This window comes from Neophocaena asiaeorientalis, unplaced genomic scaffold, assembly GCF_003031525.2.
Source record: "Neophocaena asiaeorientalis asiaeorientalis breed wild unplaced genomic scaffold, Neophocaena_asiaeorientalis_V1.1 scaffold134, whole genome shotgun sequence".
NCBI lineage: Eukaryota > Metazoa > Chordata > Mammalia > Artiodactyla > Phocoenidae > Neophocaena > Neophocaena asiaeorientalis.
In genome coordinates, this window is record NW_020185339.1 from 27,468,567 (window position 1) to 27,489,152 (window position 20,586).

The following is a 20,586-nucleotide window of genomic DNA, read 5'->3' on the forward strand; positions in this document are numbered from 1 at the left end:
CTCCTTTGTCATTTCCATCCCATCAGAAGGTTCTATTCCAACCAGTTATCTCGCCATTAGTTAGCTTATGTCAGTCAGTCTTGTAAAAGGAGCCTTAGTAAAATGATTAGGGTATGCATAAGTAATTTCCAGCAACTGGTTTCAGGCAGTCTTTACTTGAGCTTAAAAACAGTGCTTCATGCGTTTACAATAAGTTACTACAGGTCACTGATGCACACAGACAGAAGCTGAACCCAACTTACTATCTCAAAGTAGACCTCTCCTGGTCTCTGGGGCTGGGCAGTAATTAGTACCTTACAGGATTGATCCACGGCCCAAAGGCGGCCACTGTCAGCTACAGTTGGATCGCTGCAACACAGTGGAAGTAGCAAAGCGTTTAAGATCCACAGGGGCTGTAGCCCAGTCCAGAAATTAAGAGAGGGAGGGGAAGGCTGTAAACACTTGAGTCAAGAAGTGCTTGTATTTTCTTTTATCTTTCCATTAGAATGTTCCCATAAGTTATTTACTTAAAAAAAAAAAAGTTAAGGTGCTCAAAGGATTTGAAAAAAAGGGAAGCGGTTAGCCCTGTGAGGGAAACAAAAAATAAAAATCCCTATTTTTGGTCATACCAAAGTGCTGACGGGGGCATCAAAGTACATGCATGGATATAAAGGCTGAACAAAACCAGCTGTAACGGAGCTTCCCTGGTGGCGCAGTGGTTGAGAGTCCACCTGCTGACGCAGGGGACACAGGTTCGTGCCCCGGTCCGGGAGGATCCCACATGCTGCGGAGCGGCTAGGCCCAGTGAGCCATGGATGCTGAGCCTGCACGTCCGGAGCCTGTGCTCCACAACGGGAGAGGCCACAGCAGTGAGAGGCCCACGTACGGCAAAAAAAACCAACCAAACAAAAAAAACCCCAGCTGTAACGAATGTGGCAGCGGGTAAGTCCTAAGCCAAATGAGGATTCCCACCTGGGGCAAAAGCTCACTTCCTGGGATCCGAACTTAAAACACCATAGTAAAATCCCAGTACAAAGCCTGCAGCCAGCTCCAGCAAATTCTGAGGAAGTTGGGATGACACCTCTCGTGGGCCGCCCCAGTAGGAGGGTTTCTTTCAGTTCCAGCTGCCACACGGGCACCTGCTCCTCTGCCTTGCACACGCCTAACAGGGCACACACTCTTTGCTGACAAGTGCTGTTTGGTCCCACGCTGCTGGACTATGTGACTGCATGCAGGACAATGCCACCCGCTCCTTGTCGGCTCAGCGCCTTGTCCCAATGTAGTTGATGGAAAGCAGGACCACATTGTGTAGCAAGAGGGACAGCTCAGCTTCTGAAAACAACATCAACGTTAATGGTTTGGCCAGGGAAGAGCCTGCCTTCCAGCTACCTTGTTATGTGGGGCTTGACACCAGAGGCAGAAAGCCAAGTACAGGGAGGTGTGACATTAAGAGGCCACTGTTCTCAAAGTTCCCCTGCTTCATTCCAGTCCCTGCATGTACACTTTCTTTCCTTCCACCGAATATCTATATCTACTTGATTCTCATGTGATGGCAGTAGAAAATTCAGAGATGGTAATGGTACTAAACCCCACTGTCACCCTTCGGAATTTTCCGGTAGAAGCTGGTCCTCCAGGGACATTTCTCAGCCCCAAGGAGATTAGTAGGCCTACCCTGATGTTCAGAGGCTTAGAAGATATCGAGGCCTAGCCAAAGGTTCCAAACAGGAGACCCACAGGTCTAATACCCACCCGCAGATACTTTTTGTTTAGGCAACTGAGTGTTTTCATTCTGAATTTGAATGCCTTGGGGCTGGTGCTTCTCCCAGAGTTACATGGCAAGGTCTGGAGACATTTCTGGGTGAGGGGGTGCTACTGTCATCTAGTGGATAGAGGCCAGGGATGCCTGCTGTATCGTCTTATAATGCACATGACAGCCTCCACAGCAAAGCATCAGTAGTGCCAAGGTTGGGCAACCCTGCTTCACACTCAGGTTCCCATAATCCGTAGTCCTCCCTCTTGTCTTGCACAGTCTACTTCATTACCTGCCTAGCCCCTGTAGGCAAGTGAGTCTGCGCCCTTTCAATTAGACATATATATTAGATAAGGGTCTCACGCTACTTAATAATTAACTCCCAAATAAAACCTCAGAATAAAATACAAAAATGACTTGGATCTTAGTGGCATAACCACAGGCATTTGTCTCACCTTTCAGGCTGCAGGAAAGCTGCAGCCATTCTCCCAGCCAAGTTCGACACCTCTCTTCAGCAATATGGGTGGAATTCAGGCCACGAAGGTAACAAGCCTAGATCGCTCAGAAGAGAAACAATCCTTAATTATCACAGAGCAAGTATGCCAAGGAAGTATAAACCCACAGAGAATCCCAAATCCCCTTTAAATAAGTTAAAACCTCATCCCCACAAGAAACCTTTCACCATGGCAATATGAACCTGATGGACAGGATGAGAAGCAAAAAGGCCTATACAATCTAAAACAATAGACCTAAAGTGTAGTGTCCTTGCTTTTTGAAGGGCCAGAAGAAAACATACGTAAACCAAAATTCTTGTGGGCAACTCCTTCCCACTAGTTAAGTTCACTCAGAAAAAAAGACATAGAAATGAGGTGAGAGAATCAAGAGCCTGGGCTCTGCTGTAACAAGCAAGACAAGGAGCTCCCTGGAAGCTCCCAGCCCCGTGAGCTCAAAAGCCCACCAAGGACTGCAGGTTGATATTGCAATCAAGCACTTACCGACTTCACCTCCTGCGCAGTCAGCTGACCAATCCCCAGCTTTGCCAAAGCCTTGTCCAGTTGGTGAATCACAGTGGTATGAGTCTTTAAACGGTATCTCAACAAGACAGGAGGCAGATAAGGTGTGAGAAGCATTGCTCGACTCAAGGCTTTCTGTGACATAATATAGGGGGAGAAAGTCAACTCCATGTTACTGCAAGTAAGACCTGAAGCGAGGTGACGCCATGGAATGGAGAAAGCCTGAGTGCTCACCATCTGCAAAGCATGGAGCTGGTTCATGCCCAGAGGATGGTTAGAGAAACACTCTCTCAGAGCCAGGATATCATGTATTGCTGGGTGGGTACCACGTTGCATCTTGGGAGAGGTAAGAGATGGGCAGATGTTAGGAAGGTCCAGACTAGCCTTCTTACCCAGTTTTAGTGCACGCTGGATCTAACAAGATTCCTGGTTTGCAGGAAGGGTTAATTGGAGGAATACCTTGGTACACAATTCTGTCATATGCCACCGGAGTCCTGAATCAGAAATGAGAGGGATAACCTTTTCTAAATAACAAAGAATTTCTGGGTGGGACTGCTTCCGGAGAGCATGATAGATATCTAAGAAATCAATTTGTTGCTTTGGGGTCCAGAAATGTCGGATCAGCAGTTGCCTAGGAAACAGGTACCTGAAAAGAAAAGGAATCACAAAGTCACTTGCTGAAACGGGCATCTTTCAAAGTGAGCTAAGAAAGCATTTAGCAGACATGAATGCTTGGTGGAAGAGATGGAAACACTATTTCCCTACCTTACTGTTCTTTCCTGTAAATGAGTGTCAGACCAAGATTTAAAGATACACCGAAGCCCAATTTCAAGCAACGTTACTGAGGTTATGTAAAATGAAGCAGTATGGGAACAGCCTTGTACGCAGCAATCAGATAAATGACTCCTTTTGAATCAAAGCATGTGATGAACATATTTTGGACAAAGCTGCAGACAGAGCTGGACTTTGTATGTGATGTTGACAACCTCAAACTGTTCACAGTCCCTATGTATATACAAAATGGAATTCCTCTAATTCATTTCTCTATACGGGCAGTGGTTTTAAAACATGGTTACAAATTCCCTGGCACTCCTCTTATTGAGAAGTGAGGTCTGTGCCTCTGGTTTTTAAAATCTGGGTGAGTGCATCAACCAACAGAATAGAGCAGAAGTCTTTGTGACTTCAAAGGCTAGGTTATAAAAGGCCATGCAGGGCTTCCCTGGTGGCACAGTGGTTGAGAGTCTGCCTGCCAATGCAGGGAATACGGGTTTGAGCCCTGGTCTGGGAAGATCCCACATGCCGTGGAGCAACTAGGCCCGTGCGCCATGGCTGCTGAGCCTGCGCGTCTGGAGCCTGTGCTCCACAACGAGAGGCCGCGACAGTGAGAGGCCCGTGCACCGCGATGAAGAGTGGCCCCCACTTGCCGCAACTAGAGAAAGCCCATGCACAGAAACGAAGACCCAACACAACCAAAAAATAAATAAATAAATAAAATTAAAAGGCCATGCAGATTCTTTTTTAAAGTTTCTTGAAACTTTTAAAAATTAATTAATTAAATAATTTAATTTTTGGCTGTGTTGGGTCATCGTTGCTGCACGCGGGCTTTCTCTAGTTGCAGCGAGCAGGGGCTACTCTTCGTTGTGGTGTGTGGGCTTCTCATTGCAGTGGCTTCTCTTGTTGTGGAGCAAGGGCTCTAGGCACACAGGCTTCAGTAGTTGCAGCGTATGGACTCGGTAGTTGTGGCTCGCGGGCTCTAGAGCGCAGGCTCAGTAGTTGTGGTGCACAGGCTTAGTTGCTCCGCGGCATGTGGGATCTTCCCAGACTAGGGCTCGAACCCATGTCCCCTGCATTGGCAGGCGGATTCTTAATCACTGTGCCACCAGGGAAGCCCCATGCAGATTCTTATTTGCTGGAACACTCATTCTTGGAGCCCTAAGCTGCCATGTAAGAAGTCCCGCTGCCCTGAAGCCACCACATTACAGAGGCCATATGCAGGCACCCCAGTTGACAGTTCCAGTCTTCCAAAGCCATCCCGGCTAAGGCACCAGACCTAAGAGTGACCTTAGACTGTCCAGACTAGTCCATTCACCAGTTTTAACTATCACTGAGGGACACAGGAGAAAAATCTGTCTGCCACCTGAGTCCTGCCCAAATTTCTGCCCCATAAAATCATGAAAATGGTGGTTGTTTTAAGCTATTAAGCTTTGAGGTTGTTTGTTATACAATAGATAACTAGAACAACATGCAAGGTCATAGTTTAAAACTGTCATCTTCAGATATAAGGTAAAGTAATAAAGATTGGTATTATCAGAATATGAAATGCATTTTTCTCCTGAAGAAAAAAATTTGTCCCAAGTTGCTATGCCTCTAAGAGAGTGGGTTGCTGCCTCTAGGGATGATGGAAAAGATCATTATCTTATTTCACATCACACAGGAGCAGCTAAGAGACAGGGAGAAGCCAGGCCACCTACTCCTACAGCCGTCGCAGTAACCCAGGTGGCTTTTATGAACCTTGGGCTAATGAGAAAATTGGAGCAGAAGTTTGATAACCTCTGCCTAACTTCTGAAATGGAAAGTTCTTAATTTGTAATTTTAAAAAAATCTACATAGGGCTTCCCTGGTGGCACAGTGGTTGAGAGTTCGCCTGCCGATGCAGGGGACACGGGTTCGTGCCCCGGTCCGGGAAGATCCCACATGCTGCAGAGCGGCTGGGCCCGTGAGCCATGGCCGCTGAGCCTGCGCTTCCGGAGCCTGTGCTCTGCAACAGGAGAGGCCACAACAGTGAGGCCCGCGTACCGCAAAAAAAAAAAAAAAATCTACATATCTTCAGTATGCCGGAGAGACAGAACTCTGTACTCACATTAGCAAGAAGACCAGGTAGTTGGCAAAGGGTGGAATGGAAAGAATACCTAGGAAAAGACACTTGGTGACGTCTCGACGGAACTAAGCAGAAATAAACACAGATGCAGTTTTAACCCAAGTAAGTTTTTAGTACAATGGACAATCCCTCCACCCCACTGTGCAGTAAACTTCTATTAGAGCCCAGGTAAGGATCAAGGTTATTTCTATCTACCTCTAGTTGGTAAGTTCCTTAAGGACAGGAGCCCTGATCTGTTTACTTTTGTATCCCAAACAATGTCTAGTACAGGGCCTGACAGTATACCAAATCCCTAAGTAAATTCTTCCTGATCTGCGGAATGGTCCTAGATTCTTACTCTCAGCTTCAAAACTACCATCAAGTTATCACCAAATACTACTTTCCTGCTGCCTTTGGATCCTTCCTTGCAGATTTTTATATGTTCAGAAACGAACTGGACTTTACTGTTCACTTTTATTCAGAAAGTGTTCCAGAAACTCTACGGAGCTCTGCTATGGAGGCTCACAACTCTGAATGAACTGATTCTGACAAATGATCTGATCTCATGGCAAGGGGCAACAGCTTGGTCAGTGGTGAAGAAAATAGGAATGAAATGACGTGAGTTCTGGGTTAACTTTAATTACATCACCGTGAACTTCTGGATATCTGCCCTTGGTGCATACCTGTCTCAAATGCTCCATCTCCCGGTATGAAAGTTGATGAAACTTTATATTGTGCTTCCACATATTTGTCTTTATTCTTCTAGCCTTTTTGGCATCAGCCCATAACATCTGCAATCCTACCTCATTAAAGTAGAGGACAGAGTGTGATGTTATCCCAATCTGATTACCACAGCCTTTTGTTCCATGTTCACCCACAACACACACTTGTCCCTCCCTCCCCAATGCTACTCTAAATCAAAGCTTTAAACTAGGTCACTTGAAACTCTTGTGAGGCTGACCTATATTTCGTTTCTTATCCTTCTCCCCTCTGCCCCCTTCCACCCCCCTGCCCCCAGCATATCACCTCTCTTCCTGCCAAGCTGGCGTTCTGTGATCTACCAGGGAATGGTCTCCCTCTTCTGGTTCATTACTCACTCCCTTTTGAAAATAAAAATTCAAAGCTCTTTAACCTCAGGAAGTCTTGCTCAATTAACCCTTTGTATATCTCAACCAGATATTAATTTATCTCCTTTCTAGAACACTTTTATAATTACTGGAATTCAACACATTTCTAAGATTGCATTTTCACTTCATTCCAAGATAATCCTTACACTGACCTAGAACTTTAGTTTATAAAAATGTTTTCCTATTTATGAATGAAATGGTATAATGTCTAGGTTGGCTTCAAAATAATACAGGAGAAAGCCAATGTATAAATGATATAATACTGGTGGCCGTGAGTCAATAATTGTTGAAGTGAGGTTGAGAATATGGAAGTTCATTGTATTACTCTACTTCTGTGTTATGTTTGAAGTTTTCTATAATAAAAGGCTTAAACACAAACAACCAAAATGCTTTCAGACTCTTTTTTTCATTTGATTCTAGTTATAAATTGGGGAGCAGACAAAGCAGTCATTCTTATCTCCACTTTACAGCTTTTGCAAGTACATGAAGCTAGTAATAATTATAATATTCAGAGCTGACAATGTGGGAGTTTACTATAATTGGTGTTATAAAAAAAGTAGAGTGGGCTTCCCTGGTGGCGCAGTGGTTGAGAGTCCGCCTGCCGATGCAGGGGACACGGGTTCGTGCCCCGGTCCGGGAAGATCCCACGTGCCGCGGAGCGGCTGGACCCGTGAGCCATGGCCGCTGAGCCTGCGCGTCCGGAGCCTGTGCTCCGCAACGGGAGGGGCCACATCAGTGAGAGGACCGCGTACCGCAAAAAAAAAAAAAGTAGAGTATAATAGTTATAGCTACACTTACTGAGCAGTCACTATGAATCTGGTCCTAAGGACTTTACGTGTATGGATTTATTTAACCTTCATAGCCATGCAGACAATAGGCAGGTTCTATTACTACCCTCATTTTACAGATGAGAAAACCAAAGAACAGAGAGGTTAAGTAACAAGTACAATCACACAGCTAGTGACTAGTTGGGATTTGAACCCAGGCAGTCTGGCTCCAGAGTGGACACGTGACACTCTACCATCTCCTAGTAACTAGCAGAGCTCTGATCTGAACCGAAACATTCAGAAACCAAGTACGTGTAGTGCTATTTCCACAACGTGCTACCCAGGAGAGATCTGTGACAAACATTAGACTACATTTTCTTACAAGCCAAGTCAACTGGTAAATCACAGGGCAGGTCTGTGCAGCTATAGATCTCTGCCCTTGTGCACGACAAATCATTTCTACTATAGTCAGATGTGTGGTTAGGAAAAGTGCAAAAATACCTATAATCCTCCAGGGTGTTGTCAGAAGTTGTTTCTCAACATACCTTTCTAGAAACATCAAGAAGGGCTAACTTATAAGAAACAGTTTAATGCTCAAGCATTTATGAAACAGAAGACATACCAGCTTACACCCCCATCGCAGAGCCTGCAAGTGATCTTACTTATTCTAACTCTCTGACACTGCCCAAGAGCTGATTCAATGGATTTTTATTTTAGTTTTGTCTTTACCTTTCATGAAGATTGTATACAGGATATAGAAGCGGGGGAAATGACGACCCAAGAAACGATGGTATTTCCCATTAATCACTTTTGTCTTGGTCACCACATAAGAGATCAAGCTCTTCGCATCTGCCTTTGGAGAAAGGTGAAGCTTTGAAGACCTACAAGGAAGAGGAAAGAGACTATCTGGGAACCAGCCTGGAAGCCCCTTCGCGCCTGGGGTCCATAATGTAAAACATCTGCTTCAGAGAATGTATGCTAAGACCTGAAACTTCTGAAATCCAAAGATCTTGAGATCATGGAGAGATAAGCAGTCAGACTGAGAAAAACAGATAGGGCAGATGAGACGCCAGGCAAGAATGGATGTCGGGTAAGTGGCGAGTCTGGAGAGAGCGGAAGGCCTGAGGGGCAATCTGGGCAGCAGGCTAAAGCCAGAGAGGTGAGATCCGGATAAGTAGCAGTAAAATCTGAGCCGAAAAAGGGAGGCTCAGGACACGTGGGGAATTCAAACAACATGGGGCACTGAGAATTGAGAGGGTCACGAAGCCAGGTCTCTAGCAGGGATACCGGTGCGAATTCTGCGCGGCACAATAAAAATCCAGGGGCCAGGGCGTGGAGCCCTGAGAATTAAGACACAGCATGCAAACAAAACTGAGACACTGGAAGAGCCTGAACGTCAAAAATGTTTTTCTCTCTCCAAGTCCCTCACCGAGGGGCCCCCCAGGCCATGCCAGAGCGAACAAACTGCAGCCTCCGGGCGACATAAGGTCCAGGGGGCCCCGCCGAACCCCACAAAGCAGCCCGCGCCCAGCACACTCTGGAGACCGCCATCTTCGCAGTGAGGGAGGGGCAGACGAGAGTAAGTCGTCTTCAGGTCAAAGTTCCCGTACGTTGCGTTCTTTTGATGACGCATGCGCCTTTCCTGAGAGCTGATTGGTAACCATAGACCGTTCGCCTCGCTCTGCCCGGGCGAGGAGCGTACGCTAAGGCTAAGTTCGGAAGGAGGGCCAGGATTGGGCGCCGCCGGCACTTCCTGGTTTAGAGGCGCCGGAAACCGGCTGTCCCGGAGGAAGTGAGAGAGTATCTGCTCTTGGTTGCGTTGTGATCCTGAGAATGTCCTCTCTTTGAGGGCCTCGTGACCCCTCGCGATGCTCTAGGGCCTTCGGGCTTCCTAGCGCCGCCGCCCTTGCTCTCTGTCCGTTTGCGGACTTCGGGGCCTTGGCGCGGCAGCTGCCGGAGGTCAGTTAGGCAGGGCCTGTGTCTACGGTGCCTCATGGGGGTTGGGAGGACCCGCGGCGCCCTCTAGTGCCGGTCAAAGTTTGCAGCTAAGGTTGGATGCCTGGAAGCAGCCCCTCTGTGGACCAAGTCCGCTCTTTCCTTTTGTAGGCGTTTTTCAAAGTAGGTCTGTGGGAATAATGTCTTAAGGTAAGTGCCTCCTGAAGACCAAGCTCGGGTCTCAACCTTAATGCCACTTTTCTGAGAGGCTCTCTCCGACCGGAGAGACATATATTTTCTCCCATCACCCTGTGTATTTTTTTTTTATAGCAGTTACCGCATCATTTATACATTTGTTTCCTTTGACCGGCTCCCTGAATCACACTGAGGGCAAGCACCTTCTTGCCTTGTTCTCTGCTGTACCTTATCCCCACCGCTAGGTGTCATGCCTGGCACCTAGTAATTGCTCAATAAACATGTGGTTTGTTTTTTTTTTGTGCGGTACGCGGGCCTCTCACTGTTGTGGCCTCTCCCGTTGCGGAGCACAGGCTCCGGACGCGCAGGCTCAGCGGCCATGGCTCACGGGCCCAGCCGCTCCGCGGCATGTGGGATCTTCCCGGACCGGGGCTCGAACCCGTGTCCGCTGCATCGACAGGCGGACTTTCAACCACTGCGCCACCAGGGAAGCCCAATAAATATGTTTGACTACATTAATTAATACCTGAAACTGGGACGGTGTCCCAGAATTGGTATTGCAGGAAGTGGGAGAGTGGGCTCTTGTCTAACACTCGGAAATTAATTGTTCAAGGAGACACACGTGCTGACAAAGCAAGAGACTTTATTGGGAAGGAGCACCCCGGTGGAGAGCAGCAGGGTCAGGGAACCCAAGATAACTGCTCTGCCACGTGGTGGCTCACAGCCTCAGGTTTTATGGTGATGGGGTTAGTTTCCGGGTTCTCTCTGGCCAATTGCTCTGACTCAGGGTCCTTCCCGGTGGTGCAGGCATTGCTCATCCAGCGAGATTCCAGCGAGAAGGATTCTGGGAGGTTGGTAAGACATATGGACTGGCGTCTCCTCTCTTCTTTTGACCTTTCCTGAATTGTAGCTCGTTAGTTCCACGTTCGTTACCAGGACCTCCTGTTGTAAGATAACTCATGCACGTGGTTACTATCTTGCCCAGCCAGGGAGGGTGGTTTCAGTCAGTGGTTCCCCTAACAACTCCCCCCCGAGAGACTTCATAGTCAAGATACTTCTTGGGAATTGGGGCGGAGGTCTCTTTCTTCTGTAACTACTTTCTGCTGGGGGTGGGCGTAGTCCTGCCTGGTAGAGTAGAAGTGTCTCCCCACCTGATCTAAATTCTGTGCCCGAAACTAGCGTTCACCCTCGTAGTAACAAATTTAGCTAAATTTAGCCTGAAACTGTTGGACCCTGTTGGAGATGAACCTTGTAAAGAGTTGAAACACATGGGCCAAACAGGAGGCCTGACAGGTTGGTCATCGCTGGGCCCAGAAAAGGAAGGCAAAATTTGGGGTGAGGGCTACAGGGTTCTTCTGATTGGTTGGAGGTGAGGTAACAGGACGGTGCTCTAGGAATCTTGCACTCAGCCTGAAGTTACCATCCTCCACCTGGGTGCGGTCCCGGTTCTGCAGAAGAACTCAAAGATACAGTTATGCATGCTCCTTGAGGAGGAACCAGGTGCCTGCCCAAGGCTGAACCACCATTTGACTGTTTCTCCCCTGTTTTTGCATCCCCTCCCTTTCCTGATTAGCAACTGTTTGAGTCTGCCCTTTGGAATTCCAGGAAGGTCAAGGAAGTTGAATGAAGTCTGTATTCTATAAACAAGAAACTGGGGACACAGAAACGATTTGTATTCTTGAGCCCCTCAAAGTCCTGTTCAGTTTTAATTCAGGAAACTGGTCGACGATGGCTCTTGCCACTTCCTGCTAAAATGGGACATAGTCCTGCCTCAATTTGGAGAATAGACACTGAATTGGAAATATTTCTGAGTTCTGAGCCACTCTCTCACTTCGTCCCAGCTTACCCTTCCGCCTCCCTGTGTCCTCAAGTCCATTCTCTACGTCTGTGTCTTTATTCCTGTCCTTGGCAGGAGGATTTTAAACTACTGCACCACCAGGGAAGCCCTGGACATGTCACTTTAGTTGTGAGCTTATTTCCTCTATAGTAGTACCTATTTTATAAGAGTTCTGTGAAGACCCGAGAAGAAAATGGTTGTGAAAGCTCCCACATCTGTATAATGCTTTATGGGTCACAGAGCTTTATGTTAGCATAGGCTGTTTATGCTTGAACCACTCACGTATTCAGAGGAAAAGTTCTATAAATGGGTGGATTTCTACAAGTGTTAGGTATATGGGAGTGGGTGGGATAGAAAGTTGACTAAAACATCATCTCCATCTTCAGACAATTTCTAAGTTCTCTCAACAGCCCTCAATGTATTTCTCAAGAATGTTCAGTTCTAAGACTTCCCTGGTGGTCCAGTGGTTAAGACTCCACACTTCCAATGCAGGGGGCACAGGTTCAATCCCTCGTCATGGAAGTTCCACATGCCGCTTCTTAAGGCCAAAAAGAAGTTCAGTTCCAAAATTCTACAACACTCCCAGAAAGAAGGGGCTAAGATCATTCAGACAGTTTTGTGGAGGAAACGAGAAGGAATTTTGCCTGGAAGGATGGAGTAGAAGGAAGACATTTCATGTGGTAAAACAATATGGCAGGAACACAGAAATTCATTCATTTCTTCCTCAAATATTTATATACTGTTCAGGGCCTCTCCCTCCATGCCCTCTCACCCTACCATACATACACTAAGCCTTGTTGGTTCTGTCTTCTGTTTCTTCAATCATCCAGCTTCCTTCTCTCTTCTGTGCCACTTCCCTAGTCTAAGCGACAAGCCTCTAATCTAGATTACCAGAGTAGGCTCCTTACTGGGTTTCCTTTCATCTATTTTGGCCTCCCTCCAACCAGTTCTCTATGCTGTAGCCAGAGACCGCCTTTGAAGTTGCAAATCTAAGCTTGTTACTCCCTTTTGTAAAACCTTTCAACTTTCCTCTGACTTGGAGGATAAAGTTCAGACTCCTTATCCTGGCCTACAAGGCCTTACATAATTGATTTCAGCTTACCTTCCCAGCCTCGCCTCACATCTCATGGTATCTCTTTCCCCTTAGCTTTCTTTTTTTTTTTTAAATATTTTTATTGGAGTGTAATTGCTTTACAATGGTGTGTTAGTTTCTGCTTTATAACAAAGTGAATCCCCCTTAGCTTTCTATGCTAAGAAACATTGGCCTTTCAGTTGTAGAATAGGCCAGGCAACCTTATGCCTCTGGACTTTTGCACATGTCGCTCTGCTTAGAGTTTCTTCCTTCTTCCCTTCCTCTTGGCTTGTCTTTCAGGTTTCAGCTGAAATGGCAACAATAGCTAACATTTATTGAGCAGGTACTGAGTGCCATCATTGTTCTAAGTGTATTAACTCATTTAATCATCACTATAACTTCATAAGGTAGATACTGCTGTTAGTTTCACTTTTTTTTTTTTTTTTTTTGCCGTCCGTGGGCCTCTCACTGTTGTGTCCTCTCCCGTTGCGGAGCACAGGCTCCGGACGCGCAGGCTCAGCGGCCATGGCTCACGGGCCCAGCCGCTCCGCGGCATGTGGGATCCTCCCGGAGCGGGGCACGAACCCGTGTCCCCCTGCATCGGCAGGCGGACTCTCAACCACTGCGCCACCAGGGAAGCCCTGTTAGTTCCACTTTATAAATGAGGAAAATGAGGTTAAATAACCTACTTAAGGTTTGAGTCAAGATTTAAACCCAGACCGACTGGGCACGTGAATTACTGCTAAACTGTACGTAAACAGCATGGTGTAGGAGACTTCTAACCCCACAGACCTAGGTTCCCCAATTATTCATCTTGTAGCTATCTAAACTTATCCCTCACAGTACTTAAATGATCACAATTAATTAACTGTGGCATTATACATGTAATGACTGTCTTCCCTGTGAGATTCTCTAAGCTCACTGTATTTCCAGTTCCTAGCACAGTGCCTAGCACACAAGCAGTTCTCATTAAATGTTTATTAAATTAATAAATACCTTATATGCCTGAATATAAGGTACTGTTTTTCCTCTCAAAATAATTCCTCAGAAAGGAAGTTGCCTTATATTTTGTGTTCTTATAAAGTCTCCTATTATAGTCCACAATGTCTGATTTTTTTTATATATGATATTTTGTTTTGAATCAAGGTATTGCTTGGGAGGATGCAGCCTGAGATAACTTCAGTCAATGCTAGTTCTGCAAGCATATAGAGGTCACTGGATGGAATCACTTAAAAAAACAAAAGAGGGAATTTCCTAGTGGTCCATTGGTTAGGACTTGGCACTTTCACTGCTGTGGCCTGGGTTAAATCCCTGGTCAGGTAACTAAGATCTCTGCACGCTGCAAGCCGAGCAGTGTGGCAAAAAGAAAAAAAAAGAAAAGGAAAAAAATTTAACACAGATTTAATTAATTATTCTGGGGTTAGGACCTCACAGTTTTAAGTGTTAGATATTGTTACTAATAAGCGTTTTAAAAGCAACAGAGGGACTTCCCTGGTGGCGCAGTGGATAAGACTCCGTGCTCCCAATGCTGGGGGCCGGGGTTCAACCCCTGGTCAGGGAGCTAGATCCCACATGCATGCCACAACTAAGAGTAAGCATGCCACAACTGAGGAGCCCGCCTGCCGCAACTAAGGAGCCGTGGAGCCGCGACTAAGACCCGGTGCAACCAAATAAATAAATATTAAAAGCAACAGAAAGAGGTTATATTGTGGATATCATGAATATGCAAGCATAGCATGAATTAAAAAGGAAAAAACAACTGTCTTCAAACAATTCAGATATACGTAGGATGACATGATCTGCAAATTGAGCAAGTTGACAATAAAAGTGACTTGAATGATGATGAAGGCACTGATAATTTGAATTAAATTGTTATGAAATTTGAGTGAAAAAGCATTATATCTAAATATTTTATAAATGATTTAAAATATGTGTTGCTAAATAGCATTAGACTTAAATTTTCACTAAATTAGTAACTATTTAAAGTAGACATATGACTATTTCATGTATATCAGGTTGACCAAAAACTATTTTTTTAGTTCTTCTCTTTGGGGAAACAAGGATTGCCTTATATTTGGGCACATATATTAAAATGTGCAGTACATTTTATTAGGTGTTGTTTATTAAGTATTAGCAGACACAAAGATGGGCTGATAGGAGCTTGCAGAGAACAAAAAGAAAACTAGCTTGGCTGAAACAAATGGTTATATTTTAGAAATAGTCTGTTTATTCATTAATCCCACAATTATTGAGCATCTCCCCCAGGCCAGGCATTGTCCTTATTGATTGGAATAAATCAGAGGTCAGACAGATAGATTCCAGCCCCAGTATATTTCACACTATAAAATGATTGGGAGAGGGGGCGGGAGGGAGGCTCGAGAGGGAGGGGATATATATATATATATAACCTCAGAAAGGAAGTTGCCTTATATTTTGTGTTCTTATAAAGTCTCCTATTATAGTCCACAATGTCTGATTTTTTTTATATATGATATTTTGTTTTGAATCAAGGTATTGCTTGGGAGGATGCAGCCTGAGATAACTTCAGTCAATGCTAGTTCTGCAAGCATATAGAGGTCACTGGATGGAATCACTTAAAAAAACAAAAGAGGGAATTTCCTAGTGGTCCATTGGTTAGGACTTGGCACTTTCACTGCTGTGGCCTGGGTTAAATCCCTGGTCAGGTAACTAAGATCTCTGCACGCTGCAAGCCGAGCAGTGTGGCAAAAAGAAAAAAAAAGAAAAGGAAAAAAATTTAACACAGATTTAATTAATTATTCTGGGGTTAGGACCTCACAGTTTTAAGTGTTAGATATTGTTACTAATAAGCGTTTTAAAAGCAACAGAGGGACTTCCCTGGTGGCGCAGTGGATAAGACTCCGTGCTCCCAATGCTGGGGGCCGGGGTTCAACCCCTGGTCAGGGAGCTAGATCCCACATGCATGCCACAACTAAGAGTGAGCATGCCACAACTGAGGAGCCCGCCTGCCGCAACTAAGGAGCCGTGGAGCCGCGACTAAGACCCGGTGCAACCAAATAAATAAATAAATATTAAAAGCAACAGAAAAAGCAACAGAAAGAGGTTATATTGTGGATATCATGAATATGCAAGCATAGCATGAATTAAAAAGGAAAAAACAACTGTCCTCAAACAATTCAGATATACGTAGGATGACATGATCTGCAAATTGAGCAAGTTGACAATAAAAGTGACTTGAATGATGATGAAGGCACTGATAATTTGAATTAAATTGTTATGAAATTTGAGTGAAAAAGCATTATATCTAAATATTTTATAAATGATTTAAAATATGTGTTGCTAAATAGCATTAGACTTAAATTTTCACTAAATTAGTAACTATTTAAAGTAGACATATGACTATTTCATGTATATCAGGTTGACCAAAAACTATTTTTTTAGTTCTTCTCTTTGGGGAAACAAGGATTGCCTTATATTTGGGCACATATATTAAAATGTGCAGTACATTTTATTAGGTGTTGTTTATTAAGTATTAGCAGACACAAAGATGGGCTGATAGGAGCTTGCAGAGAACAAAAAGAAAACTAGCTTGGCTGAAACAAATGGTTATATTTTAGAAATAGTCTGTTTATTCATTAATCCCACAATTATTGAGCATCTCCCCCAGGCCAGGCATTGTCCTTATTGATTGGAATAAATCAGAGGTCAGACAGATAGATTCCAGCCCCAGTATATTTCACACTATAAAATGATTGGGAGAGGGGGCGGGAGGGAGGCTCGAGAGGGAGGGGATATATATATATATATATACATACAGCTCTTTCACGTTGTTCTACAGCAAAAACTAACACAACATTGTAAAGCAATTATACTCCAATTAAAAAAAAAGATACAGTATTAATTGATAAGGAACATATTAAAATAAAATGATTGGGAGATACATTTGGAATACTAGAGCAAGGGAGGATGCTTGGGCAGACTTATGTGTGAAGATTAGGGATTTGGATTTGATTTGAAAGGTATTAGGGAATCATAATGCATTTTTCCCAAGGGAGTGACAAGATGAAAGGGGTGTTTTGTAAAAACTAGCCTGGAGAAGTGTCCTCCAGGATGTATGAGAGTGGGAAAAGATGGGAGGTTAAGGATACCAGTAAGGTTATTACAAGGGTCTGGAGAAGAGAGAGTGAGAAACCATCAGACTGCCCCCAGATGATGACCATCTTTAAGTGGTTCCAGTTTTGTGGTACAGTAAGTGGGAACCAGTTTGAGCTCCCCAAACCTGTGCATCATTTAGCTTGTCATCAGCATTTGCTATTAATTCAGCAAACATTGAGGGCCTGCTCTGCAGCCATTCTGCTAGGTTCCAGGAAAATAAAGGCAAATACGAGGCAGGCCTTTCCTTCAAAAAACTCAGAGGATTAGTAGAGATGATCGACATTCAAAAATAATTGAGCTCTAATGTGATAGATGCTATAACAGAGAAATGTCAAGGTACAGTGAAAGTTAAAGGAAGGAGTAGTAAATTGCTAAATTCTGGTGGTGGTGGGGTCATCCATGAAGACTTTCTTTTTTGAGGAAGAGGAGGAGAAGCTCATCCCCAGGAGTTGATGAAGGGAAGGGAAAGAAATGAAGGTCATCTACTTAATTTTGTCTGCATGTATATTTATAGAGCTCATATGTTGAAAACCATATGCAGTGAATAGGGTTAGCCTCTGGCCCATCCCTTTCATTTTAGATGTTAATCTGCATGTCCCAAACTGCTTAACCCCTGTTGCGCAAGGATATCCAATTCAGTGTTGACCTCAGACTTTCCTGTGGGGGGAGGGAAACTGCGAGAGTATCTAGGAGAGGCCTGGGGAGGTGTGTGGCCTTGTACCCACAGATAGGTCTCAGCCTCTGGCTTCACCATGAAAAGTCAGGTCTGAACTAGATGATGGAGGAGATGACTGGCAGATTGGGAGATTGGCAGACAATAGAGGAAGGGCTTTCTGAAAACAGGGAACAGCATGTGTGAAGAGCCAAGACTGAAGCTTCAGGGAAAGATAAATCTCTTTTGCTAGTACAGATAATAAACATAGTGATCTGCCACCTCTAGATACTAATTTATTGAGTTTGACAGGCTGATTTGGGGCAGATTATTATTCTTAAGGCACTGAAAAAAAATCGCGGGATGAAAGAGTTCTTTGTTTTGTTTGTTTTGGCCACACCTTGTGGCATGCAGGCTCTTAGTTCCCAGACCCAGGGATCGAACCCATGCCCCCTGCAGTGGAAGCACAGAGTCCTAACCACTGGACCACCAGGGAATTCCCCAAAGGGTTTTAATAACCAATGGTTAATGCAATTTTTATTTTATTGCATCTCAGAGCAAGATTAAAAACTTTATAATTCCATTTATTTTTTCTTATGTGTTAAAAAAAATTTTTAAAGGAAAAGAACAAAGAATATTATTATATTCATCTATGTGTCCACCACCCAAAATGAATAAATAACATCATACCTATTTTCTCCTCCCAAGTTCCATTTCCCTTCCTTCCTTTAGGCATCCCTTTTATACCAGTCCACTTTTAATACTTAAAAAAAATATGTGTACCATATACTACTTGTGGTATATATATATATATAGGATATAGTATTTTTATACGTTTTAAAAATTCATATAATTGGTTTAGTGTGACATTTTTCTGTTTTGTTTCCCCTCAAACTTCTTTTCAGAATTCATCCATATAGAACAAGTTCATTAATTGTAGCTTCTGTGTGGTGTTCCATCACATGAATACACTCCAATTTGTTTATCTATTTGCTGCTAATAGACATGTACTTTGTTTTCAATGTTTCATTATTACAAACTCTACATCACAGGGAATATCCTCAAACATGCCTTCTTGTCCTTATTAATGAGAGTTTCTCTTAGACAGTGTTTTTATTTCTTTTTAAGTGTAACTCACAATAAGAAATACATTTTATATCAAGACCCAGTTCGTTTATGAAATAAAAGTTTAACAAAATAACACCTATTTTTGCTAAATGCGCTCTATTTCCTATTCTATTTCATTTTTGTAAAATGATGGATGTGACCCAATAAATTTATTTCATGACCTACTAATGGATTGAAAAACACTGCTGTAAGGCAGTAGAGTTTCTGGGTCAAAAGATATGTGCATTTTCAACCTCAGTAAATATGTATTGTCAAGTTGCTCTCCAAAGTGATTGTGTCAGTTACAGGTTATGAGAGTCCTAGTTTCTCCACATCCTCACCAACGCTTAAAATGGTCAGACTTTCAGGTTATTACTAATCCAGTAGATGTGAAATGAATCTCATTGTCAGTTTATTTTGCATTTCCCTGATTACTAGAGAGGTAGAGTAGGTTTTTCTATGTATTATTGGTTATTTGGATTTCTTCTTCTGGAAATTGACTATTCATGCCTTTTGTCCATTTTTTTATAGAGTTGCTTCTCTTCTTCTTCTTCTTTATTATTATTATTGTTGTTGGTTTGTAGGAGTCCTTTACAGACACCCATCTTTTTCTGATATACATGTATGTTGCAGATACCTTCTCCCCATCTCCCTGTCTGTCACTTGTATTTTAACCTTGTTTGAGATGTCTTTTATGTAGGAGATTTTAATATTTGTTATAGTAAATTTTATCAAAATTGTCCATTTTCATACTTTTGCTTTTTCTTAATTTGATTTAAGAAATTAGATCATGAGGATATTCTATTTTTTTTTTCAGATAATTTTGAAGGTTTTGTTTTGTTTTGTTTTGTTTTGTTTTACAACTTCAGGTCTTTCATTCACCTGGAGTTTATTTTTGCCTGTTCCTTTTCTGTCTTCTGAAACTTCTGGGGCTCACCATTTGATTCTTCATCACATTTCTCTCTAGTGAGAAATCTTTGGCACTCTAGGCATCTTACCTCCTCCTTCTGAGTTTTTCTCCTAGAAATAACAGAATGGGAATATAAATGAAGCTCCAGGCTTAGACAACTACCTCTTTGAAGGCCTGTAAAGAAGAAGCCAGTGGCAGAGATGCGGTAAAAGGAGCCATTGGGAGGAATCTCTTCAAAAGATGATACACAAGTGGTTCTTCATACTTTACACAAAGAACCTAAGGCTCCTGGAAGAAGAATTATACCTGTGGGGAGAAAGAAGAGTTTCTGAGAGGGCTGGCCCTGAAAGAAAGGAGGTGTGGACTTGAGACAGGATCCTTATGTCCTACTTTTTTTTTTTTTTTAATATTTTTATTTATTTATTGCTTGCGCTGGGTCTTAGTTGCGGCACACAGGATCTTCATTGCGGCATGCGGGATCTTTTAAGTTGCGGCATGTGGGCTCATAGTTGCAGCATGTGGGATCCAGCTCTCCAACCAGGGATCGAACCCAGGTCCCCCACGTTGGGAGCACAGAGTCTTAACCACTGGACCACCAGGGAAGTCCCCTTATGTACTACTTTTAAAGTCCTTCCACATCTACTTTCTTATTTTACCTCTCTCCCCTTCAAGCCCTTCAAGCCCTGTGAGCCTTTTATTTTTGTCTTGCACTAGCAGATTGTGAAACGGAGGCACATAGAGTCACATAGAATTTGTTGGTGAATTTAATGGAGAACCCAGGTCTCCTGATCATCACACTGGAAGGTTTCAGGCAAGCTCAGCTTGAAACCAATTTATGAGAGAAGATTTGTAAGAGAGGAGGCTAGCATTTCCAGAGGAGCAGAATCCCCAAGTACAAGAAGTAGTCTTTGATTTCTAGTGTAATCATTGCAGTCTTATTAATCATCAAAAAGCCTTTATCAGTGCCTGCTTGCAATGAGCAATTAAGGTAGACACTGAACTAAATTTAGAATGTATTGCTCATGAACATGGTCTAAGAATTCATACTCTGAAAATTAATATAAGCAGATAACAAAGGACATATCTTTATGACAATAAAGAAGAGGTAGACCAATCTAGCTACTGTGGACAGTAAAGAATTAACGTCAAACATGTCAGAAGTCACTGCAATTCGAGGAAAAGAGCATCGCTGGGTGAAGAGCAGTGCCTAGTAGGGATAGGTTATAGGGGTTCCAAGTTCAGGGAAACTGT

General features: G+C 43.6%; 1 protein-coding gene across 4 annotated transcripts; it reads right to left on the minus strand.

The window, feature by feature from the left end:
- Positions 1-122: 122 nt before the first annotated feature.
- Positions 123-9,122, minus strand: LETMD1 (LETM1 domain containing 1). 4 transcript variants are annotated; one of them, XM_024737042.1, is made up of 9 exons: positions 8,923-9,122; positions 8,223-8,374; positions 6,283-6,398; positions 5,603-5,685; positions 3,202-3,388; positions 2,977-3,078; positions 2,725-2,877; positions 2,185-2,281; positions 123-1,311 (listed from the first exon to the last, which is right to left on the minus strand). In XM_024737042.1, exons 1-9 carry the CDS (start codon positions 9,042-9,044, stop codon positions 1,241-1,243), a joined length of 1,083 nt encoding a protein of 360 aa, XP_024592810.1. In that variant the 5' UTR covers positions 9,045-9,122; the 3' UTR covers positions 123-1,240. The 4 variants fall into 4 exon arrangements, with proteins under 4 accessions (XP_024592810.1, XP_024592812.1, XP_024592811.1 ...); XM_024737044.1 differs by having other exon boundaries at positions 1,107-1,311; positions 6,244-6,398; positions 8,923-9,048; XM_024737043.1 differs by lacking the exons at positions 8,223-8,374; positions 8,923-9,122 and adding an exon at positions 6,626-7,366 and having other exon boundaries at positions 1,107-1,311.
- Between the last annotated feature and the right edge of the window lie 11,464 nt (positions 9,123-20,586).

Bases quoted from the DNA above. Each gene is read 5' to 3' on its own strand.
- LETMD1 (XM_024737044.1), bottom strand. From the start codon at position 9,044: ATGGCGGTCTCCAGAGTGTGCTGGGCGCGGGCTGCTTTGTGGGGTTCG. The intron at 5,686-6,243 runs GTAATTAAAGTT...ATTTCTGCTTAG, and splicing joins ATCCAGAAGTTCACGGTGAT to TTCCGTCGAGACGTCACCAA. The intron at 2,282-2,724 runs GTAAGTGCTTGA...TGAGCGATCTAG, and splicing joins CTGCGCAGGAGGTGAAGTCG to GCTTGTTACCTTCGTGGCCT.